The sequence below is a fragment of the Alosa sapidissima genome, chromosome 2, assembly GCF_018492685.1.
Source record: "Alosa sapidissima isolate fAloSap1 chromosome 2, fAloSap1.pri, whole genome shotgun sequence".
Classification (NCBI taxonomy): domain Eukaryota; kingdom Metazoa; phylum Chordata; class Actinopteri; order Clupeiformes; family Clupeidae; genus Alosa; species Alosa sapidissima.
In genome coordinates, this window is record NC_055958.1 from 5912508 (window position 1) to 5937795 (window position 25288).

The following is a 25288-nucleotide window of genomic DNA, read 5'->3' on the forward strand; positions in this document are numbered from 1 at the left end:
TAGTGAAAATTCACAAAAAGTCATCAAGCAGGACACCTTATTCAGTAGAAAAGAAAGTAGGAAAAATACTTTTTACTGACCTGCTATACCCTTCGTCATAACAGGTATAGTTGGTTCACTTGGCTCTCCTAAGCCTGCCTTATTTTCAGCTGTCACACGGAATTCATATTCAACTTCTTCTGCAAGGCCTTTAATCTCAAAGTGAAGGTCAGATACAGTCTTCTTTGATGCCCTGATCCAACGCACACCTTTCTTTTCTTTCTTCTCCACAAGGTAACCTGTTATGTCACTGCCACCATCATCAGCAGGCCTCTTCCATGCAATGGTTACATTGGTTCCACTAACATTTTCAATTTCTGGCTTTGCAGGTGGACCAGGGGGGCCTAGAAAAAAACATTCACATTAGTACACTGTGACATGTAGATATAACAGAGCTCTGATTGTTATGGTTCTATGGCTAACTTACCAAAGTTATCAACAATCTTGACAGCCCCAGAATGTGATGGATCTCCAGCACCAGAATGATTTACAGCTTTGACACGGAAGATGTATTCATTGCCTTGGACAAGTTTTGTAGCAACATAGTGGCAGTCAGTGACCTGTTCGGCAAGAATGGTCCAGAGAAGGCGGCTTGTTTCCCTCTTTTCTAGAGTGTAATACTTAATTGCAGATCCACCATCTTCTGTTGGTGGTGTCCAAGTTAAGGTGACCTTTTCAGAGGAAACTCCACTGGCCTCAACGGGCCCAGGAGGACCTGGTACATCCAATACCTTCACCTTGACATTTTCTTCTTTAATGCCAAATGGATTACTTGCAGATATGGTGTACTCTCCTGAGTCACTTCTGCTTGCATACTTGATGTGGAGAGTAGATGATGTTTTGGTAGACTCAATCTGACATATATCTGAAGGTTTAAAGTATTTTCCTCCTTTAGACCAGAAAGAGGTTGGAGTAGGTTTACCCAAGATGCTTGTAGCAGTTATGACAATTGTGTCACCCGCTCTCACAGTAAGTCCCTCCTTAACAGTGGAGTCAATTATGATGGTTGGTGCAGCTGTTAATTAAATAAGAAGTAACAATGTTACAGAGGTAAAGGGACAAAACACAGAATATATTTACAATGAATTGTGTGAAACTTTATATTAGTTATTACCATATTCATCTGAACACACGATAGTGTCAGTTTGCTCAGATGGTGGGCTGAGTGCTCCAGCAGAGTTCTTAGCCCGGATTCTGAACTCATACTTGCATCCTTCCTGCAAGTCTGTAACAGTGTATGCGCAATCCACAACATTCATAATATTGGCCTTGACCCAAATTTTGGACGGTAGATCACGTCTCTCAACAATGTATCCAGTAAGTCTGTGTCCACCATCAGACTCAGGCTCGGTCCACTGAAGTGTTACTGTGCTCCTTGTAATGCTGATGACATCAGGTTTACCAGGGGCATCTGAAATACAAAATTAACATAAAATAAAAGTGCTAGGAACATTGATATAATTTAAATTAACCTCCTTAATCTAAAATGTGCAAAATGTTGTTACCTACCAATTGGGTCTAAGGCAACCATGGACTCAGTTGGTGCACTTGGTCGACCAACACCAGCTAAATTAATTGCCATGACACGGAATTCATACTCCAGACCCTCAGTGAAACCTGTCACTTTGAATTCTCTCATTTTCAAACTGGTCTGGTTAGCCCTCTTCCACAACATGCTGTTTCTTTCCTTGAATTCAACATGGTAGCCTAAAACAATAAAAAGGTTCAAGATGTCAAATACAAAAACATATGACAAATCATGTACATATGTCATTCATATTACATAGTCAAACTGCAATGTTGCTGAAAGATTGAAAAAAACATACATACCAGTGATTGGAGAGCCTCCGGTCTTCCTTGGATCATTCCAAGCCAGGTAGGCACAATTATGACGCATACTCATGATTTGAGGTGGTGGTGGTGCATCAGGAACATCTAGTAAATAAACATACCAAGTTAATTATTTTCACATTCTATGAAGATTATTGCTACTTATGGAAAAGTTAAAAAAATCACTTACTAAATGGATGCTTTGCCAACACTGACTCAGACTTGAGACCTTCACCAACTCCATACTTGTTTTCTGCGCACACTCTAAAGATGTATTCAGTTCCCTCATGGAGTCCAGTCACTCTGAATGTGGCTTCTTCGACACATGAAGCAATTGTGACCCACATGTTGGTGATGGAATCTCTCTTCTCGAGGATGTAGTTTGTGATTGGTGAGCCACCATCATCCTTAGGTGGACCCCACTTCAAAGTTGCACCATCAGCTGTGACCTCCTTGAATTTAATAGGTCCGACTGGAAGCCCTGGTTTGCCGACTACTCGGACAAATATGGTTGACTCCCTCGTTCCAAAACTATTTCTGAGAGTGATGGTGTATTTGGAGGCGTCACTCCTCTGGCAGTCACGAATCAGCAGAGTTGTATTCACTAATGTGGATTCAGCAGACACTCTGCCGGTATCAGTGAGATTTTCGTCCTCACCCTTGACCCATTTGACTGTTGGGGGAGGTTTTCCAATGAGAGGGATCTTCAAACGGACATTGCTTCCCTCCTTGGCAATGTAGCATAGGTTGGGCAAATCACGCAAATCACAGTTTGGTGGAACTATAACAGAGACATGTGAGTTAAAAATCATGAACTTGGAATATACTGTAATATATTATATCAACATCTGTGCAGAGTTGAGGGTAAATCATTATACTCATAAAACTCACCAATGGTGTCCTTTGCCACCAGACTGAGCTCCTTCTCAGGACCATCTCCTGAATCATTCACAGCCTTAACTCTGTATTTGTATTCTTTGCCCTCAATTAGGTCTTTGCCACTGTACTGCATATTCTTTGACCTCATAAGCTCCTTCCAGTTGTCATCACCATTGATAACCTCAACGACATATGCAATAATTCGACTGCCACCATCACTGATAGGTTTCTTCCAGGTAAGAGTGCATGATTCTTTGGTTACCAAGATGGGCTTGAAGTCCATGACTGGTCCAGGTTGTTCTGGAATAATATCAATTGTTTTATACATTTCCGCAACAACTACTAACACTCTTAAGTACACAGACACACAATTCACTCGTTGTGTTCATGCATTGGTCACATTCAATAACTCACCAGTGGCCCTCACAGCATCTGCAGTTTCACATGGCTCTCCAATGCCTAATTCGTTCACAGCCTTAACTCTGAAGCTGTAAGATCTACCTGCCTCCAAACCATCAATTTTCAATGATGTTTTCGTGCAGTCGTTTGAAACCAAGGACCAGGCCTTTCTCTCAGCATCACGCTTTTCAATAATATAACTTGTCACTGGACTTCCACCATCAATAAGAGGCATGTCCCAAAGAATTGATGCAGAATCTTTTGTGGTCTCCTTAACCATAAGATTGAGTGGTGGTCCCGGGGTGTCTGAGAAAGAAAAGGGAGTTCATACAGTGCTTGCCAAAACAATGCATTTGTTAGAATAAAACTTTATATCAAAATCCCAAGACTTACCGAGAACTTTGACTACAATTGTGTACATCTTCATTCCACGGGGGCTTTCAAGACTCAAAATATATTTGCCTGCATCATATCTGTTCACTTTTTCAACAATCACAGTGGTATCTAACTCAGTTGACTTTATGATGATTCCTTGTCTGTCCTTAATGTTGGTGTTCATTTTGGCCCATATCACCTTGGGTGCAGGGCGACCCTTAATTGTTGCATGAAGTTTCATTAAAGAACCAGCCTTCAACACCAGTGTTTCTTTCAGCTCTGCATCAAGTGTAGCTTCAGGAGCCACTATAATCAGACCAAGACAATGATGATTAGTGAAATAAATATCACTCATACAGTGTATTATTGTGGATATCACTGCAATGGCAATAACCACTTACCCAAAATATCTTTGACAATAGGTTTGTCTGGGACTTCACATGGCTCACTGAAACCCACTTTGTTGACAGCTGTCACACGCAGTTGATACTGAGAATTAGTCAAAAGGCCTGTGACAACGTAATAGGTGTCCTGGAGATTCTTGGGGACATTGCATCTTATCCAGTCTTTCATGTCTAATCTCTTGCACTCTACAAGATAGCCTAAGATTGGAGCTCCACCATCATTTGCTGGCTTTGTCCAGGATAGCCTGATTGTGCTGTTTGTTGTGTCCAAAACGGTTGGAGAAACAGGAGGACCAGGAGGGACTGTGGGAAAGAAAAAATAAGTCAATAATACTTTCAAGTATTGATATGTTAATGTCAAGTTAATGTCCTGTGTGTATTTCTGTATGGTTACTTACACACAGGATCCACTGCTGAGACACCAACAGAGGGTTCACTGGGTTTTCCAGGACCAGCCATGTTTACAGCAATAACTCTGTACTCATATTCAACTCCTTCTGAGAGCCCGGTAATCTCAAGGGTTCGCTCAATGAGTGGCTTTCTGTTAAGTTTTGTCCATTTCATTTCTTTTGTTTGTTTCCTCTCAAGCATGAATCCAGTGATGGGAGACTTTCCATCATCTGATGGTTCCTTCCAGCTTACTGTCATCTTCTCTTTTGTAACATTGGTAATTACTGGAGGATCGCACGGTCCAGGGGCAGCTGTAAGAATGTTTCACAGTCAGATTCATAAATTCTTTCCATGTATATATGCCAGCAAAAAAGTAACTAAAATGAATGACTTACTAAATGGATTCCTGGCAATAGCAGGATCTGTGAGGATGGCATCTCCAGCACCAAATCTGTTTTCAGCACGGACACGGAACTGATACTCGCGTCCCTCAATCAGTCTTTGCACTGTGCATTCAGTGACCTGACCACTGATTTTGGCAGAGACCTGGGCCCATTCAGCCCTGCTAGTTTCACGTTTATCAACAATGTAGTTAGTTATAGGTGAACCGCCATCAGCAGTGGGTGGTTCCCAGCTTAACTTGATAGTTTCTGCCAGCACCTCATCAAATTTGACAGAAGTTGGTGGTCCAGGAATGTCTAAGATCAGGGAAAGATTAATTTGGTATTACAGTATATGCGGGATGTAATGATTCTCCAAATACATGGTTCAGTTCAGATTTTTGAACTATGGTGTGGCTCATACTTTGTTTTTGGACACTAAAGACAACACTAAAGAACATAGAACATTTATTTAATTTCAAATATTGAATAAAAAATTAAGAACAAAGGGCTGTGTGTAAGATTCTGAAAGTTCAGAGTTATGCACTTGAATGCAACATTTTGCTTACAACGGCACTTGTTTTACACTGCAGTTTTCACTACTGAGCTTAATGATTTCAATGTCTTCAACAGCTATTTTAGTTAGACTTCTGCTGTTGCAGGTAAACTAGATGGGTTTCAAAACCATTACACCCTAACAAACACATTTAATTACAACTATATGTAAAGATGTGTATTACATTGCTTAATTGTCCTAAAGTTATATACAGTAGAAGAGCTTTTTTTTACTCACCTAAGACAGTAAGTGTTATTTCCTCAGTCTTGGAACCACTTGCATTTTCAGCAAGGATGGTGTACACTGCAGTTTGTTGTTTAGTCACAGAAGCCATCTCCAAACCATAGAGATTTCGCTTCTGCGTCAGCTTCAGATTCAAGTCCCCCTTTAAGACTTGTCCATCCTTACTCCATGTAACCTTTGGCATTGGTTTACCAAAGATTTCAGCCTCAAGACGGACATCTCTTCCAGCTTTAATAGGCTGCATCTTTTTCATCTGAATCTGGAGCTCTATTCTTGGAGGTACTGAAATCAGAAAAAAATATAATTGTAGATGAAGAGCATTAAGCAGATCACAATCACTATGACTAAACAAACTATACAATCTTTTTGTCTTTACCATTCTCAGCAGATACAAGGATGGGATCAGAGATCTCAGACGGTTTGCTCAAATTCACAGCTGTCTTTGCAATAACCCTGAATTGGTACTTGACATCCTCATCCAGTCCAGTAACCTTGTACTCCTCTCTTGGTACATTCTGGCTGCTTGTGTTGCAACGAATCCATGTGTCTCCAGGCAATCTCATGGCTTCAACATAATACCCAATGAGCTTGCTTCCACCATCATTCTTTGGTTTGGTCCAGACCAGTGTAATGCTGTTCTTGGTCACATCAAGAGGCTCTGGTTTACCTGGTGCATCTATAAATCCAAATAAAACAATCAATGTGGTAGTTTCCAGAGTTTAAACAAGTTATAATATGCAAACATCATCAAAAATAAAGAAATAAACCCCCACTCACCAACAGGTGTTCTTGCCGTAACAAAGTCAGACTTCTTGCTAGGTTTGCCCTGGCCAGCACGATTGATGGCAGACACTCTGAAATTATATTCCAGACCTTCAATGAGGCCAGCACATGGATATTCTGTTGTGCGAACAACAGAGTCATTAGCCTTAACCCAAAGCAAGCTGTTCCTCTCTTTACGCTCAATGTAGTATCCAGTAATAGGGCTGCCACCATCAGATTCTGGCTTGTCCCAAGCCACAAACATACAGTCTTTGTTGATTTTGGTGATGCGGCAGTTCAGAGGTTCACCAGGAACATCTAAAAAGGACAAATATGTGTGTGTTATCAACAAAGCCTCTGTAAATAATTCTAAGAGTGAACAGAAATCTTACTTAAAAAATAATTTCCTTACTGAAGGGGAACTTGGCAATCATTCTGTCAGATGTAATAGGATCGGAGACGCCATAGCGATTCTCAGCACGAACACGGAACACATACTCCTTTCCAGGGATAAGCTTCCCAAGTCTACAGCCAGTCTTGCCAGGGGAAGATACTGCTGTGACCCAGTCACCTCTACTGATATCACATTTCTCAACCACATAGTTTGTGATTTTGCTTCCACCATCTTCCAAAGGTGCATTCCAGGACAGTGTGCAGGCATCGGCATCAATGTCACTGACCTCAAATGGAGGCTCAGGTGGTCCAGGGATATCTGAAAGATTTCAGGTAAAATTGTCATTAGAATCTATTGGTTTGTTGCAACGTTCATTTTTAATTTCACATTCACATGATAATCACAATGCACAACAGTGCACAATACAAATGGGTTCTTGCATCAAAAAAGACCACTTATCTCGAGACAATTATACCCAAGTGCCCTTCTTAAGACATAACTGTACAAAAATGGTTACTGACCTCTAATGACAATTTTGATAGATTCTGTCACAGTGGCACAGCTGTTTTCAGCAATGAGGCTATACAGGCCACTGTCTGTTCTTGAAACATCTTTGATAATGAGTACACAGAGGTTTTGAGATTTGTGCACAGCAAGACGGCTGGATGAGACAACAGCATCCTCTCCACGTTTCCATTTGACCTCAGGTGCTGGCTTGCCAGAAACAACAGCTTCTACTCTTAGTTTGGCTCCTGCCTTTGCAGTCAGTGTTTCTGCCATGACAATCTTGGGGTCCACTGAAAAACAAAACATCACATTTCAGACACTGGGACTGTTTTTTCTTTAAAATATATGAATTTCAGTAAATAAACAGAACTTACACAATAGTTCCTTGATTTCATGTGCTTCTCTGGTCTCTGTTGGTAGACTGCAACCCATGATATTTCTTGCTGCAACGCGGAACCTATAATGCTTCCCCAGTTTAAGCCCAACCAAAGTAATGCTTAAACCTTTGACAACTGTGTATGGTGTCCAAGGTAACTCTTTTGGCTTGCCGTCCTCGTCCTCTTCTTCTTCGGGCTCAGGCTCAGGCTCAGATGCAGAAGCAGGTGCAGCTTCAGCCTTACCCTCACCCTCTGCTACTGCTTCACCCTCTGCCACTGCTTCACCCTCTGCTGTGGCTTCACCCTCTGCTGGCTTAGGTTTCTTTGGTGGTTTAATCTCCAAGTAATCAATCACATATCCATCGATCTTGGCACCTCCATCCCGCATTGGTCTAACCCAACCGATTGTTGCACTGTTCTTGGTGATTTCCAGTACCTCGATCTTCTCTGGAGGGTCTGGCTTGCCTGAGGAGAGGAAGGATATACACATACATTTTACTGAATGGTATTTTCCTTTTAAATATAGTTACTAGTAAGAATTAAAAAGGATTGCTAGATTTGAAAATTAAAGTTTTTTTCCTTCTCCCATGTAATACTTACTGACGGGATCCGATGCCAGATAGGACTGTGGAGATATTCTTGGCACGCCAGGACCATACTCATTGGCCGCTGTCACTCTGAAGTAGTACTCTGTGCCTGGCACAAGATTGCTTATCTTAAGAACCGTCTTTTCTACATCCACATTGGTGTTGACAGTTGCCCAGGTCTTTTTGTCAATTGGACGTTTCTCTACAATGTAATGTGTCACTGGACTGCCTCCATCATTATCAGGAGGAGACCATGCAAGTTTGCAGGAATTAACTGTGACATCTGTAGCTTCAACATTGAGCACAGGTCCAGGGGTATCTATTAACAGGAATAGCATACATGTCAGAATGCATACTTTTAAAAATGAAATGAAGTAGACAATCATTAAATGCATACTCATCACCATTTACCCAAACTTACCCAAAACTTTAACATTCACAAAAACAGCCTTTTCCCCAGCTGGACTGTTCACTTTCAGTGTGTATTTTCCTGTATCATCTCTATTAGTGTCAGAGATAACAAGGAATGTCATTGTGTCAATGATATCCACATGACCTTTCCTGACAACATTGTCAATGCCCATTCTCCTCCACAAGACTTTTGGTGCAGGTCTTCCTCTGACTGTAGCCACCAGTCTAATTGGGCATCCAGCTCTGACAGTCAAGCCCTTCTTCAGGTCAGCATCTATGTCAATCTCAGGGGTTTCTGTTTGTGGAAATGTGAAGAACAATTTAATATACTTTAATAAATTTGGTGAAATCAATTTGATTTTAAATACAGAACATTAACTTACCAAGAACCTCTCTGGGTACAACAGCTGCCCCAAGATTAGTGGCTGGGCCCAAGCCAATCTGGTTTTGGCAAGAAACACGGAATTCATAAGCCATCTTCTCGTCCAGACTTGAAACCGTGAATTCAGTTGCAATCAGCTGGGCGGCAACATTGCACCTCTTCCAACCCTCATCTGCCTTTTTGCCTGCTTCCGGGACTCTAATTTCAACTACATATCCAATAATCGGTGCACCACCATCATCAACAGGCTTGGTCCATCCAAGTGTAATAGATGATCTTGAGCTATCTGCCACCTTCAAATGACCAACAGGGCCAGGGGGACCTAAAAAGCAAAAGTGATGTAGTTTAATATATGCTTATGCTAAAATAATAAATAAATAAATAAATAATAATAATAATGAAAAGTTATACATACCAACAGCATCTCTGGCCACAAGTGATCTGGAAGGCTTGCTTGGATTGCCTACTCCAATTTCATTTACAGCCTTGACTCTGAACTGGTACTCATGGTTGGGCAGCAAGCCAGACGCGGTCATTGACGTATCAGAAAGATCTTTTGCCACGGGTACCCATCGAACAGCGTGTTGCTCCTTCTTCTGAAGAATATAGCCAGTGATGGGCTTTCCGCCATCATTAGTAGGAGCACACCACACAACTGTCATTTCATTCTTGCCAACTTTGGTAACTTCTGGTGCATCTGGGGCTCCAGGTGGACTGAAGAGTGTTCTTGCAACAATGGACTCACTCTCAACTGCAGGGCCAGCTCCCATCTTGTTTTCTGCACGCACTCTGAAACTGTATTCATTTCCTTCAGTAAGGCGAGCAACTAAAGCAGAGTTGGTAATAACAGCGGATGAATGAACAGACCAGACACCCCTCTGTGTTTCACACTTCTCAACTATGTAATTGTAGATGTCACAACCGCCGTCATCCTCTGGGATCTCCCAGGATAATGTGCATCTGTCCATAGAAATTCCAGATACTACTAGGTCTCTTATTGGACCAGGTCTGTCAAGCACATTCAACACAGCTGTGGCAGATGCAGTTCCACCAGGATTAGTAGCAGTGATAACAAACTTTCCAGTATCTGTACGTCTTGAGTTTGTAAGAAGGAATTTGGAGTATTTAACTCCACCTTCAATTGTAATCCTCGGGCTCCTGTGCAAATCAATAGTGGAACCCTCCTTGGTCCACTTGATATCTGGGTCTGGTGTTCCACTGACTTCAGCTTCAAAAGCAATAGAGTCACCAGCTTTAACCACAACTTTGCCCTCCAACTTAAGCTTGAGGCTTGGTTCCACAACAACTTCTTTTATAAGTGTTTCAGCGGTTGTCACCCAGTCACTCTCGCCTCCTTCGTTCTTTGTTTGAACTCTGAATTGATAGATTTGATTTTCAGCTAATCTGTCAACCATGAAGAATGTATCTTTAATCGCACCTCTGTGTAGTCTATCCCAGTCATCAGACTCTTTAGGTTTCTTTTCCACATGATAGGCAAGGTTGCGGCTGCCACCATCGTTCTCTGGCTTCTTCCATTTGAGGAAGGCAAATGTTTTACCAATTTCAGCAATCTGCAGGTTCTCAGGTGGTCCTGGCCTGTCCACAGGATCAACAGCAAGAATGGGATCTCTTGTCTCAATTGATGGCCCAGCACCAATCTTATTCGCAGCTCTAACTCTGAACAAATATTCACAATTTTGCACAAGAGGCGCCTTGATAAGACGTTTTGTGCAGTCATTTGACACCATGGTCCAATTCCTTTGGCTAGGTTGACGGGACTCAATAATGTAGTTTGTAATTTCTGTACCTCCATTGTCCTCTGGATTCTCCCAAGAAACCATACAGGAAGTTCTGGTCACATATGCAGTCTTCAAATTCTGGCATGGCCCAGGAATGTCAAGTACATTGACCACAATAGTGGCTTGTGCTGTGCCACTGCTGTTTTTAGCCAGAATGGCATATTTTCCATAATCTCCTCTGACTGCATCTTCAATGACCAGTTCAGCCAAGGGGTAGCTGGTGTTAATGTCAGTACGCTTGTCTCTGCCCAGCGCCCTTGCATCCTTTGTCCAGGTGATCTCTGGGTCAGGTCTACCCTTCACACGAGTCACCAAACTGATAATCTGTCCAGCTCTGACAGTCAAGAGGTCACGGCAAGACACATCAACAATGACCTCAGGAGGCACAAGGATATCCTTGGCAAGTACAGTCTCAGAAAGCTCTCTTGGTTCACCTTCTCCAATCTTGTTGGCAGCTCTGATACGGAACCTGTACTCCATGCCTTCCATAAGACCATTTACTCTGAATGCACAGATTGGAATGAGATCTGTGTTAATCTTGTCCCACTGAGCACTGCCAGATTTCTGGATCTCAACAATATATCCCAACACTGGGCTGCCGCCATCTCTTGTGGGTTTGGTCCAAACTAGGTCAGCATATGATTTGCTCCAGTCCTTCAGTTTGGGGCTCTGAGGAGGACCAGGGCGACCAAGAGGCCGCTTTGCCCTCATGGGTTCAGATGGAAGTGAAGGCACACTCACTCCAGCAATGTTCTCAGCAAAGACTCTGAATTCATAGCTGTTGCCCTCAAAAAGACCTGATACTCTGTATCTCAGATCCAGGACAGGGGTCTTGTTGACCCTAATCCATTTGCCTGTAAGTTCTCTGCGCTCAACAATATAGCCACTGATTGGGCTGCCACCATCAGACTCAGGTGCTTCCCATGACAATGTTACAGCATTTTCAGTGATATCAGAGCATGATGGTGGTCCCGGTTGACCAGGAGGATCAAACATGTGTTTGGCAATGGTTGGTGGGCTTTCTAGTGGGGCACCAATACCAATCTTGTTCTCTGCACGAACACGCACAATATATTCACGGCCCTTCTCCAGGCGAGGAACCTTGGCTTTTAAGCTCATGCTTCCCGAGCTGACGACTGACCAAGGCTCCCAAGGCTTCTTGACATCCTTTTTCTCAACTACGTAACTCATCAATGGAGTACCTCCATCATCCTTTGGTGGACGCCAGCTGATGACCATATGGTCAGGAGTAACCTCAAGGATGGCGACAGGACCAATTGGTGGACCAGGAACGTCAAGCACAGTTGCGTGCACAGCAACGGATTTGCTTCCGGCTGGGTTTGCCACAGTCAGAATGTACTCTCCACTGTCTGCGCGAGTACAATCGCTGATGCTTAAGGTTGTTGATGTTCCTTCAGTTTCAATTTTGAATTTGCCCTCCGTTTTCATTTCATTGCCATCACTAGTCCACTTGGCTGTAGGAGTAGGGATTCCTTTCATGATAGCTGGGAAGACAAGTGTGCCGCCAGCTTTGACAACGAGACCCTCAATAAGCTTCACATCAACCTCAATTGCTGGTGCCACTGAAAAGTTCAAGCATAAACACAGTAAAATAAGATGTAGGTCAAGTATTGTAAGAAATAAGCATTGAATGACGAGATAAATTGGATGGACTAATCAATGTAATATATCTTACAAAGCTTTTCTTGGCAGGTCACTGGAACACTGGTATCAGGTTGGCTAATTCCAATGGCATTTTGTGATTTTACACGGAATCTGTAAGTCTTGCCCTCTACCAGTCCAGTTACATGGGTCTTAGCGTCACTGACTGTTTTGAAAGTGACCCAGTCAGTTTGTCCTTCCTCTTGGTGCTCCACAATAAAGCCTGTAATTTCACTTCCTCCAGTGCGTTCTGGCCACTCCCACTGAAGCCAAACTTCAGTCTTTTCTACATCAGTATGATGCAAATTCTTTGGTGGACCGGGTGGATCTGCAAATAAGTATATGATAATAATCACAATTATTTGTGTAATTACAGAGCATTCTGTTGTGGAACTGTAAAATAATGTATTAACCATTGTGGTATAATTCTGAATGGTACTCACAAAGAGGATCAAGAGCCTTAATAGGCTGCTTGATTCCAATGAATTCACTTCTGCCAAATTGATTTTCAGCAGCCACCCTGAATAAATACTGAATTCCCTCCATCAGATACAAGGCCATAAGGCTAAGTTTCTTGCAAGCAGCATTGACTGGCACCCACTGGTCAGATGCAACATCTTTCTTTTGCACTACATAATGGGAAATCACAGCTCCACCATCATCCTCTGGGGCTTTCCAGGTAAGATAGGCAGATTCACTAGTGATCTCGGATATCATCAGATTGCGAGGAGGATCAGGTTTTTCTAAGAGAGACAAAATATTGTCAGAACACTGTGCAATGCAAACACTGCATTAAAACACATCACATTTTGATAGTTTATACATACTTAGGGTGAGCACTGCACAAGTGGCAGTCTTGGTTCCAGCTGCATTTTCCACAGTTATAGTGTAATTGCCACTGTCACTGCGATCACAGTTACGGATTTCCAATTTGCTTCCGGTTGCTGTGACCCCAATAATGCACTTAGCTGGACATTCCTCGCCATTCTTCTTCCATGTAACAGTGGGAATAGGCATACCCTTGATTGTAGCACTAAGCACAATGTCTGTTCCCACCATAGCAAGATGGTCACGAGACATATTGCCATCCAGATACAACTCAGGAGCCTCTGTAGATAGAAAAAAAAAGATCTGTAAAGTAATCTGCTTTGATCTGAAAGTGCTGAAATGTATTCAAATCGCTTTAGATATGTAGGATCAACTAACCAAGTCTGTCATGGACTTTAATGTCTTGCTTGACGTATGCAGGATCAGAGGCTCCAGCTGCATTCACAGCCTTGATCCTGAACCTATATTCATTTCCATCAATAAGATTGGTAACTACAAACTTTGTGTCCGGGCATTCTTCGGGAGTCTCGTTAGCCTTCTGCCATTCAACGGCACCTGGCTTTTGATATTCAACCAAGTAACCAAAGAGTTTGCCTTTGCCATCGTGACGAGGTACATGCCAAGACAGACTCACTGTATCCTTGGTCTTATCAACAGCTTCTGGCAGGACTGGAGGACTTGGAAGAACTAGAAGAATAAAGTGTGAAATTATATTAGAACTATTTTAGTCCATGCCCTATTTCAAATAAGGATCAAACATAAACAAAAACATACCAATTGGATCTTTTGCAAGGATCGGCTTTGAAGGTGGACTTGGGTCACCAATGCCAATTTCATTCTCTGCTGTAACACGGAATTCATACTGGCAGCCTTCAACAAGATCCTGCACGCGATACTGAGTGTTTGGATATAAAGGATCCCTTGTTGCACGACTCCATCTCTTTGCAGATGGCTCCTTCTTTTCAAGGATATAATTGATGATGGGCTTGCCACCATCACGTGGTCTGTTCCAAAGGATTAGGGCGTTGTCATGGTATACCTCCCTCACAGTGGGTTCAGCAGGTGCCTCAGGTACTCCTAAAAAATGTCACAACAATATTTTTAATTAGTTCATGGTTCATTCAAATCAGAATATTATCAGTATATATCAGTATATATAATTTTTAATCATGTTACAATTTGTTACGCACTGAAACGATCTTTAGCTCTCATCTCTTCAGACTCTAGTGGGTCACTGATGCCATACATATTCTCGGCAGAGATTCTCATGATGTATTCACGTCCCTCTTGGAGTTTGGGCACTTTGCATGTTGTCTTTGTTGTGGCAGATGTGACAGAAGTCCACATGTCTCTGTTGATATCTCTCTTCTCAACAATGTAATTGGAAATTTCGCATCCACCATCATCAAGAGGAGGCTTCCAAGAAATGACCATGTGGTCTCTGTGGACCTCCTCAAAGACAACTGGACCCTCTGGAGGCAATGGACGGTCTGCAGAGAAAACATATTTTAGCTTAATCTCGGGCCTCACAGAGAGATACACAGTTGTACTCTTATACATGAAATTCATATAGGGAAATGCTAGTATGTTAAAGAAACAATAATAATATGAAAAATAAAAACATACCAACAACAGTGACATTGCAAATGCCTTTGCGGGCCCCAGTGCTGTTCTCCACAGTCACACAATATCTGCCACTGTGTTCACGCTTAGCCTTCATGAGACCAAGACACATGGTAGTCAGAGTATTCTTGAACTTGATATGCTCATCTGCTTTCAAGTCCTCATCATCTCTCGCCCAAGTGACAGAAGGAGCAGGCTTTCCAGTGTACCGGCCCAGAAGAGCACAGCTCTCACCAACGCGAATGATTACTTTGTCACGGAAGTCAAGCTCGATGGTTGGGGGCTCTGAACAAAAGAAACCCAATCAAATATATCAGTGCTTTTAACGCCTCTCTCTGACATACATTTCAGTAAAAATGTTGCTTTATAAGGAAGTTGGTTATTTTAGAGAAAAAGAGTCCTACCTAGTTCATCTCTGCATGTGATTGCTTTAGTACAGAAGGATGGCTTGCTCTGCCCAATTTCATTCACTGCGCTGACACGGAATTCATAAGAGTCACCTTCCCGCAGACCATCATAGGTGTACCTCCTGTCCATCAGTTTCTCTTTGGTGAGTCTGATATATTTGTCTTTGCCAATCATACGGGCCTCCAAAATGTAGGAAGTGACCTCAGAACCACCATCACTCTTTGGTGGTTTCCAAGTGACACTGATGTGGTCTTTAGTAATGGCTGTCACCTGAAGTTCCTCTGGTCGGTCTGGCACAGCTGTTAAAATAAGGTATGAATTGAGATGAGATTAGAGAAAATTCATTTGTGTAAAGGTGGTTTGGCATGTATTTGTAAGCCAGTAAATCTTTCCCAATATTTCAACTTACTTATTGGATCTTTGATGATAATCTCTGCAGTTGTGCTGGTGAATGGACCCAGTCCAATGGCATTTTCAGCTGCAACTCGGAAGAAGTAGGCCTTTCCAACAATAAGGTTGTGTGCCACAGCACTGTGTCTGGAGAGGGTATAATGGAGTGATGTCCAAGCTTTGCGCTCAGCGTCACGTTTCTCAATCACATAATTGGTGATGGCAGAACCACCATCATCCTCTGGGAAGTGCCAGTTCAACTTGCACGAGTCACTGGTCAGGTGTTCTGGTGTGAATGGAATACCCACTGGACCAGGGACATCTGTGGATACAAAAAAGCACTTTAATACTGAAATATAGTTGGCCAACAGGGCATGTCAAGGGCATGACCATGAGCACTCACACACAGTTTCAAGGTCATCAGATGATCTGTGACAAATTTAGTTTTGATTTGATAAGGTTTTGGGAAACGTTTTTAAAAGTTTCTGAATAAATCCAAAATGGCAGCCATATAAATTTGGTTGGCAGGATTTTGGCAAAATAGGTTGTCATATCCTTGAGATATCCCAACATAACAGACATAGCATGGAGAAACACAATGGGTTCCAAAAAAGCTGATTTGCTTGTTACTCACCCAGAACATCAACAACGATGGCTCTCTTCACCTCTCCACCATCATTTTTCACGGTGATAGAGTAGGTTCCCTGGTGTTTCCTGGTGCACGGCTTAATTACCATAGAGGAGCTGATGGCAGTGGTCTCAACAACAGCATCCACTGGTATAGCACCATCATCTCTGTTCCATGTGACTATGGGTGGAGGCTGGCCAGTCACATAGGCTAGGATGCGAATGACTCCCCCAGCATGTACAACCATCCTCTCCTTCACTGACAGGTCGAGCTCGATGTTAGGGGCAACTAAAGAATCAACCAAATTGTCAGAGACTTCAGGTTGGCAACTCAGATGTATGCAGTTGTACCATATCATATTATTTTGTATTGTATTGTATTGTATTATATATTATATTCTTTATTAATCTAAGTACATACTTGTCCTGTCCTTGACTTCAAGAGCTTCAGGAATCTCGCCAGGTTCTCCAAGTCCAGCAATATTGAATGCCACAACTCTAAATTTGTAAAGGCCTTTCTCCTTTAGTCCAGTCACAACAAATCTGGTCCCTCTCACTTCTTTTTCTTTGGCCTTATCATAAAAAAAACAAACACTCATAAATGTACAGTTCAGGTAAACACTTTTATCTCTTAAAGACACTACAAAGAATTACCAGAGCAAAAGTATTTGTTTATAAGTTTAAGTTTAAGTGCATAGAGTTTATAACTTACCTTGACCCATGCCTCGGTGCCCTCTTCTTTGTACTCAACATAGTAGCCCTGAATCTTTGATCCACCATCTTTCAGTGGTGGGATCCATTCCAGATCAACAGTAGATTTGGTCCAGTCAATAACTTTGGGTGTAGGAGGTCCAGGAGGAGCTAATAAAAAAACAAGTTTTGTTACACTGTGAATTGAAGTTTGAGAAACATATTCAATTAACAACTGTAAAACACTCACCAATAGGGTCCCGAGCAAAGGTTGGATCAGTAGGCACACTTGGTGGTCCCATTCCAGCCACGTTCATGGCTGTCACACGGAAGAGGTACTCAGACCCCTCAATGAGATCAGTCACATGATGTGACACACCAAGAGGCATGGGCTTGATGGGGTCGCGAGTGACTCTGACCCATCGTTTGGAGGTGGTCTCCTTACGCTCAAGCCAGTAGCCTGTGATAGGGGAACCACCATCTGTATCTGGCTCCTCCCAGTTCACAGTCATTGAATCCATTCCGATACTTGAAAGAGTTGGCTTTTCACACTGGCCCGGAGGAACTTTTGGAGGGAAAAATACATTTGTTATTAGCATAATCAGGGAAAGGTTCAGAATAGTTAACCCTGAAACAAACACACAAAACAAGTTCCAATTGTCTGGAAATATGCATAATGCTTACGGCAAACATTTCTAGCTTGTTCTGGTTCACTGTCCAGTGGGTCACCAACTCCATATTTGTTCTGTGCCCTGACACGGAATATGTACTCATGTCCCTCCATGAGTCCCTCCACAGTCCAGATGCGCTCTTTGGGCTCACTGGTCACAGGGATCCATGTCTGACGGTTTGATACGCGTCTCTCAATCACATAATTAGTGATCTTTGAGCCACCGTCATCTTTAGGAGGTAGCCAGGACAGGGTTATCTGTTCAGCCTTGATCTCCTCAAATTTGATGGGTGCAGATGGTGGTCCGGGACGTCCTGAAAGGGGCATAAACCTTTTTACACCGTGGTATGTATGTCTTACAGTGTTTGGTATGTATTACAGTGACGGTTGAATTTCAGAGTATTAATGTAGGTTTACCCAGGACATTGAGTCTCATCTCCTTGGAGGCTTTGCCCAGGCTGTTGGTGGCTGTGATTGTGTAGAGCCCAGTGTCTTCTCTCTTGCCCTGCTGGATCAGCAGAGTGCAGCTATCATCAGACACAATCTTATTGATGTGCTCGTCATACTCCACCTCGACCTTGGCATCTGATTTGTGAGCTGGAGCCTTAAACCAGGTGAGGGTGGGGAAGGGGCACCCTTTGATTTTAGCCACGATGCTGATGTCTGCTCCTTGTTCAACTTCAAGGAATTCCTCGAGTTTAATGGATGGTGCCTCTGAAATAGATAATCAAGAAAGAATGTCAACAGAAAGTATTGGTATTGATGTAATCATGTCGTTTCAAACAGAATAGAAAGCCAGTTGTGCTGTCATGTACGAACTTGTCTGGTCTTTAACAATGATGGGCCCAGCAGTGGAAGATGGTCTGCTTGCTCCAACTTCATTGTGAGCCTTTACACGGAACTCATACTCTCCACCCTCAGTAAGATCTTCAGCCTTGAAGGTAAGTTCCTCAACTTCACGACGGTTGATACGTCTCCATGAGTCTTGCTCGTCTGTGTCACATGTGTCCCACCACAGCCTTTCAATACTGTAGTGGGTAACAGGGGCTCCACCATCATTCCTTGGTGGCTTCCAAGTCAGTGTGACAGTGCCCTTATGAACTTCTCTAATTTTGACTCTTGTTGGAGGATCAGGAGGATCTGGGGGGAGAAGGGAGGACAAATACATATTTCTAAAGATATGCCGTTTTGCATAGACGATGGCACAATTGATTAGTCAAGTGTTTTACTTACGGATTGGATCCCTGGCTATGGTTCCAGTAATGGTCTCATAGTATGGTCCAAATCCAAGGCTATTCTCTGCACGAATTCTGAACAGATATTCCTGTCCAACACTGAGGTCTGGGACAAGCATAGACAGGCTGGCACATGCTGGGTTAACCTTGGTCCAGGCTTTACCCTCAACAGTTTTCCTTTCAATGAAGTAGCTCTTGATTCTATCTCCACCATCATTTTCTGGTGGTTTCCAAGACAGTCTACATGTGCCACGGGTGACATCACTGATTTTCAGGTCTCTAATGATACCTGGCAGATCTACATGAAGATAAAATAACAAAGCAATATTGTCAAACTTCTGATCAAACAACAGAAAAGAAAAATGAAAATATGCGTTGTATATCTATTGTACTTACCAAGTACAGCCACCCGGACCTTCACATTCTTATGTCCAGCTGCATTTTCAGCAGAGATGATGAAACGTCCTGTGTGTGCCTGTCTACTCTCGGGGATTGTTATGACTGATGTTGTCTGAGTGTCTTGTACCTGTGAATATTGGTAAATTATGTTTGAAAAGAAAATGTCACAAATTGATGTTGTAGTGTGAACTAGGTGTGCAGCAGCCAATAACGTAATAACGGCCAATAACATTATAATTTCAATGTAATAAAGTAAGTTATTATAACATTATAGCGTATAGCTCTTAGCTGCTTTAAATATAAGAACTTGAGAGAATAAAGGTGGAATTTTCTAGTTCAATCTTATATGGTATGCTGTAATTAGACCTTCATCAGGTACATTTTTAATTATCAGGTAATTTACATTACATTGCATTACATTTTCAAAGGTTTTATTTTTTTAACCCAGCCAATAACGTAATAACCACCCAATAATGTAATAAGTTATTATTCAATAATAACTTATTACATTATTGGCAAAAAGTTATTACGTTATTGGTTGGTTCAGAAATGTCATTATATTATTGACAAGTTATTACATTATCGGCTTTATTACATTACAATTATTACGTTATTGGCCATTATTACGTTATTGGCAGTTATTACACTATTGGCTGCTACAAGGTGGTTAAACCAAATCTGTTTACCTCTACGTCCACTGGAAGAGTATGAACTTCATTCTTTTTCTCAGTTTCAGCAGCACCTTCAAAGTTCCAAAAGAACTTAGGCATGGGGCGTCCAGTGATGGTGGCTGGAATTTTGATGGGTGCACCAGCATGGATGGACACAAGCTCTTGCACGTCAACATCCACAATTATAGTAGGCTCCACTGGAGAACCAAAAATTCATAATTAGTTGGATATACACACTAACATTTTTTTCAACAATATCTCGCTTATCAAAAAACTTACAAAGGACATCCTGAACCATGGTATCGCCACTTCTTGCACTTGGTTCCGATTCGCCTGCAGCATTCACTGCAATGACTCTGAACCGGCACTTCCTGTTCTCTCTGAGATCAGGAACTGTGAATGTTGTGCTTGGAATCAGCTTTTCTGGCTTATTTGCTCTCTTCCATTCTAGGTCACCCTCTTCCTGGTACTCAACAATGTATCCTTTGATGGGACTTCCACCATCTTTCTCTGGTGGGTTCCATTTAAGTGTAACACTGTTCTTCGTTTTGTCTTCAATCTCTGGACTTGATGGTGCACTAGGTGTGTCTGTAAGATAAGTAAGAGTTTGTATTCAGTCACAAAACAGTCTAGGGAACATGCTTTTTAATCAACTATGTAAAAGTCATATAATCAAACTCACATCAAACTTCATAATATCAAATACCGGTAGCTGATCTATGCCATATTCTTCTCTTGTGCTTCAGTTATAAACAACTACAAATACTGTATTGGACATATACTCATACATCACCTTTAATTCCCAATCATGGTGTTACACTAGCCTAACCCATTGCACATTATGTACATTGTTTATTTTTTATATATTGGTTTTATATTGCTTGTTCATTGTTATCTGTATAATATGTCTGCATATGATATGCACAACATGTCTTGTCTGTAGATAAAAACCAACATGTAAAACAACTTTCTGGCTGAATGACATTCTACTTACTCTTTGCATCCACAGCACATCTGCACTCAGATGCCTCACTTGGGGGTCCAACTCCAGCGGCATTGACAGCCATCACACGGAACTGGTACTCTGAACCCTCAATAAGGCGAAGAACTTTGTACTCCAGTCCCTTAACAGCAGGCTTTGTGACTGGAGCTCTGTTTACGCGGCCCCAGTACACTGCTCCTCTCTCTCTCTTCTCCAGCCAATAGCCCTGAATCATAGATCCACCATTATCCTTGGGTGGCTCCCAAGAGACAACCATGGAACTGCTGGTGCATGACACAATTTTTGGATTCCTGGGAGGTCCGGGAAGACCAAATGGATCCTTCAGCTCAACCTTCTCAGATTCACAGCCATCGCTGATTCCAAACTTGTTCTCAGCCATGATTCTGAATTGGTAGGTACCATAGGGATTCATCTTATAGACCTTGAAGAGAAAAAATGTGAAGAGAAAAAAACTTTTTGCAATTACTTGACAAAAAAAATGCTAAAAAATAACAGAAAGTCTGGCAAAAACTAACCCCATATCGCCTGTCAACAACACAGCATGTCAGCTGCTCCCAGTCAGACTTCTTCTTGCTGGCATCTCGCCTTTCAATGATGTAGTTCATAATATCACTTCCACCATTGTCATCTGGAGCACTCCAGGTGAGGTAGCATGATTCCGATTTGATGTCAGAAATCACAATATCTCTTGGTGGTGAAGGGCGATCTGTAGGGAAAAAAAGACAATATTAGGAATTCAAGTACTATACAAAGACTTCTATAATTTCACTGACAAACTTTACTGGTAGTGTCATACCCAAGATTTCCACTTTGACTTTAGGTTCCGCTTTGCCATAGATGTTTGTAGCTGTAAGTACATATACACCAGTATCTTGTCTGACAGTCTCAGGGATACTGAGCTTGGCGTGAATTGTTGTTCTGTTAACCTCCTCAGTTTCTAATGTCATTGTCTCAGGAGGCTTGGCAATCACGACTCCATCCTTGGACCACTCGAAGGTTGGTAGTGGCAGACCTATTATCTCAGCTGGGATGTCAATGGCTGCACCGACCTTGACAATGATAGAGTCTCTCTTGAAATGCTTCAGCCATGTAACAGTTGGGGGAACTAGAGGAAACGAGAAATTAGTATTAGCTTAATATATCTTCCGTCATTTCATTTGATAAATAGGAGTTCATTTCTAGCTATACATACTTTCATCATCCTGAATGTGAGCAGAGATGGGTTTTGATGGCTCGCCATCTCCAACCTCATTGACAGCCTTGACACGGAACTTATAAGACATGTTCTCAGACAGGTTCTCCACGGTCAGAGTACAGTCCTTGCAGATTTGACGATTGGCAGGGTCGAACTCATCTGAGTCCTGTCTCATCTTCTCAACGTAGTAGCCACGAATGGGACTACCTCCGTCACTGCGAGGAGGCTCCCAGGAGAGGGTGATGCATGTCTTGCCTCTGTCAGTGTAATGCAGCTTCTCTGGAGCAGAGGGCACACCTGAAACAACAACAAAAAATCATGTTATCTCTCTTTTTTAATCATTTCATGATAAGTATCAAGAATCTCTAAAATGTCTGACAATGACTATTGCTCCTTACCCAATGGATCAGCCGCAAGAATAGGGCCCAACTCAACTGGTGCTCCAAGGCCATATTTGTTTCTGGCCACAACACGGAACTTATATTCCTCTCCGGAAAGAAGGCCAACGATGTCACATTTGCAGGCAGCAGTCTCCAAGGGCTGTCTGTAGATATGCATTTTAGCATCCTTTCTCTCCACAACGTAGCCCATTATATCACTTCCACCATTGTCAAGTGGATCTGACCAAGTCATAGATATAATCCTTTTGTTCACTTGAGTAGTCTTAAGATCAACCACGGGCCCAGGAACATCTGGTTTATCAAAGAAAATAGGAAAGATACAAGATTTAATAAGGCAAAACATGTAATATAGTGTAATCATATAGTTGGGCCGGTCGCCAATCGTGATGGTTGACCTACATCCCAATGGAAAGACACGGATAATTCTATAGGCTACAAAATGTAAAAAAAAGGCTGTCAGCCAGAGGGTGTAAAAATGAAGGATTGTATTTTGTACATGTATTTACCAAAAGCCTCAGACAGCAGTGGAATGGTAATCAGGATTTGTTATTTGTATGAGTTTTCCACTGTGCCCTCATAGCCTGGACTGTGCGATCGCAGCCCCTAACTTTCACTTTTCTTAGCCCATCCTCATAGTCGGCATGGCCGGTTATAACATGAGATGTGTAGCGTATGAGGTTGGTACAGACTATGTAATGTATGGAATATTGATGTATGGAATATTCTGCTGGTTGGTGCACACGCAATTTTTTTTAATGCGAATTTCACTGGATCAGATCTTTTTTTTTTTTTTTTTTTTTTTTTTTTTTTTTTTTTTTTATTTGCAAACATCATTGACATTACAGAAAATGCAACACTACGACATGCACATGAACACTACATACGACAAACAGACGTACATTACATAAACACATACTGTAACTTAACAAGACATCACATTGACTTGGCTTCCACAAACATAACACAACATAACATTAATAACAGAAAGGCTAAGGATGATTTGCGTCCAGGATGATTACAGATATGATTATCAGGGATGAAATTGATGACCGGAATGAAAAGAAGGGGGGATGGGGGGGGGGGTGCGGATGGTAGTTCTAAGAGTGTGAATGAGGTGGTGTTGGGATGGGGGTGGGGATGGGGGGTGAGGGGTAGTGAGTATGTGAGGATGTATGTGTGTGTGTGTGTGTGCGCATATGTATAAGGCTGGCTTAAGGCCAGGAGGAGAGAAGCTGGAACATAGAGAGGGAGGGTTTCAGAGGAGAGGAGTTGTAATTATTCTATTAATGATAAGTATAATAATAGGAATAACTGATTGCCTGGTTGATTGCCTGACTGATTGCCAACCTGGGCACCCATTAATGGCCACAGTTCCACCCAGCCCCTGCAGTTATACTGTGACGAGCTGACAGAGGGGAGGACCTGCGTGCCACCCATCGCCACAGGCCCCCAGCATATGCACACATCCCCCACTACCACGACCAACCACACCTCGCCCCCAGACCTTCACCCAACACGCCACTCTTGACCTAAATATGTACAGTATGTGAATGGCTAGGTTGAGGGGTCTATCTAGAGTGTAGCATTAAAAGAAGTGGGCATGCATGGTGAATATCTGTCAGGATTTCCCCATGCACACCACACTTACCCTGTGTAAGATGTATGCCTCCTCAATGTGTGCATTAAAATAAGTGAGGCATGCAGATAGACACCTGATGAGGCATCTACCTGCACTCCACTCTTACCCTAGCCCGTTTTGTGGTTTTTGTTTATGTATGTCACCTAACATGTAGTGCGATTAAAAGAGAGTAAAGCGTGCTGTGTGCTTCCAGGACAAGGCATGTGCATGAGCGTATGAGGAGGGTGCACACCGGGGGCCCAGGGCCAATAGATAACCCACAGGACCCAACCAATGCCAAAACCACACAGCGACCCGCCAGGACCGAGTCTCCCAAGCCATCCAATGGGGCCCCGTCAGAATAACGATGGGAGAGGCAGAGAGAAAGAGTGAAATTAGTAAAGTTATCAGAGAATGTAAATAAAAGGGGGAGGGAAAGAAGGGGGTGCTATTTATATTACTAATAATAATAATAATAATAATAATAATAATAATAATAATAATAATAATAATAACAACAACAATAATAGTTCCAGCTACCCTCCCCTGCCTAGTGTTCGATGATATGTGTATCTGTTGATGAAGTGTGTTATGATCGTGTGGAGATGGAACTCAGGCAAAGAGGGTCAGGACTGTAAGTAGGTGATAAAGGGGTACCAAGGAGAGGTTGTATCCTGAGTATTGATTAAGTTTGTAGTTGATAGATTTTCTAATGATATATAGTCTGTTAACAAGTTTTTCCAATGAGTGATGTGAGCTTTTTTCCTAGATTTCCAGTTCATGAGGATTGTTTTCTTGGCGATAGTCAGCGCTACCAGCAGTGTTTTATTGCAGGAGTTGCTTAAATTGACTGTGGATGTATCACCAAGTATGCATAAGGAAGGGGATGCTGGGATGTGACAGCCAAAGATGGAAGAGAGAGATTTTGTGACACTCACCCAGAAGTGGTTGATTGGAGTGCAATGCCAAACCGCATGAATGTATGTATCTGGGTTATTTTGTGTGCAGTGAGTGCAAAGATCCGAGCCAAACCCCATTTTAGCCAATTTATGTGCAGTGAAGTGGAATCTGTGAAGAACCTTGTATTGTATTAGTTGTAGATTACTATTCTTTGTCATGAGGTAGATGTTTTTGCACATTTTGGTCCAGAAGTC

General features: G+C 42.3%; 1 protein-coding gene across 7 annotated transcripts in view; it reads right to left on the reverse strand.

The window, feature by feature from the left end:
* The window catches only part of LOC121703967 (titin-like), a 154533-nt gene that overhangs the window by 43201 nt on the left and 86044 nt on the right, over positions 1–25288 (reverse strand). For all 7 annotated transcript variants that reach the window (XM_042084454.1, XM_042084452.1, XM_042084449.1 and 4 more), the window contains 47 exons: positions 22514–22807; positions 22113–22412; positions 21717–22025; positions 21436–21626; positions 20912–21341; positions 20197–20505; positions 19933–20114; positions 19244–19373; positions 18846–19145; positions 18432–18752; positions 18030–18326; positions 17627–17926; positions 17193–17507; positions 16965–17113; positions 16674–16824; positions 16260–16541; positions 15645–15947; positions 15232–15534; positions 14831–15112; positions 14395–14694; positions 13979–14281; positions 13583–13891; positions 13204–13485; positions 12820–13119; positions 12411–12704; positions 9331–12297; positions 8917–9237; positions 8544–8828; positions 8136–8441; positions 7533–8000; positions 7173–7448; positions 6670–6969; positions 6273–6575; positions 5872–6171; positions 5490–5777; positions 4712–5014; positions 4325–4627; positions 3924–4229; positions 3541–3828; positions 3163–3453; positions 2761–3048; positions 2060–2650; positions 1870–1974; positions 1549–1746; positions 1154–1450; positions 467–1054; positions 81–383 (listed from right to left, as the gene is read on the reverse strand). In XM_042084454.1, the coding sequence (XP_041940388.1) occupies positions 81–383; positions 467–1054; positions 1154–1450; positions 1549–1746; positions 1870–1974; positions 2060–2650; positions 2761–3048; positions 3163–3453; positions 3541–3828; positions 3924–4229; positions 4325–4627; positions 4712–5014; positions 5490–5777; positions 5872–6171; positions 6273–6575; positions 6670–6969; positions 7173–7448; positions 7533–8000; positions 8136–8441; positions 8544–8828; positions 8917–9237; positions 9331–12297; positions 12411–12704; positions 12820–13119; positions 13204–13485; positions 13583–13891; positions 13979–14281; positions 14395–14694; positions 14831–15112; positions 15232–15534; positions 15645–15947; positions 16260–16541; positions 16674–16824; positions 16965–17113; positions 17193–17507; positions 17627–17926; positions 18030–18326; positions 18432–18752; positions 18846–19145; positions 19244–19373; positions 19933–20114; positions 20197–20505; positions 20912–21341; positions 21436–21626; positions 21717–22025; positions 22113–22412; positions 22514–22807 (16611 nt within the window). The remainder of the gene's footprint in view (positions 1–80; positions 384–466; positions 1055–1153; positions 1451–1548; positions 1747–1869; positions 1975–2059; positions 2651–2760; positions 3049–3162; positions 3454–3540; positions 3829–3923; positions 4230–4324; positions 4628–4711; positions 5015–5489; positions 5778–5871; positions 6172–6272; positions 6576–6669; positions 6970–7172; positions 7449–7532; positions 8001–8135; positions 8442–8543; positions 8829–8916; positions 9238–9330; positions 12298–12410; positions 12705–12819; positions 13120–13203; positions 13486–13582; positions 13892–13978; positions 14282–14394; positions 14695–14830; positions 15113–15231; positions 15535–15644; positions 15948–16259; positions 16542–16673; positions 16825–16964; positions 17114–17192; positions 17508–17626; positions 17927–18029; positions 18327–18431; positions 18753–18845; positions 19146–19243; positions 19374–19932; positions 20115–20196; positions 20506–20911; positions 21342–21435; positions 21627–21716; positions 22026–22112; positions 22413–22513; positions 22808–25288) is intronic.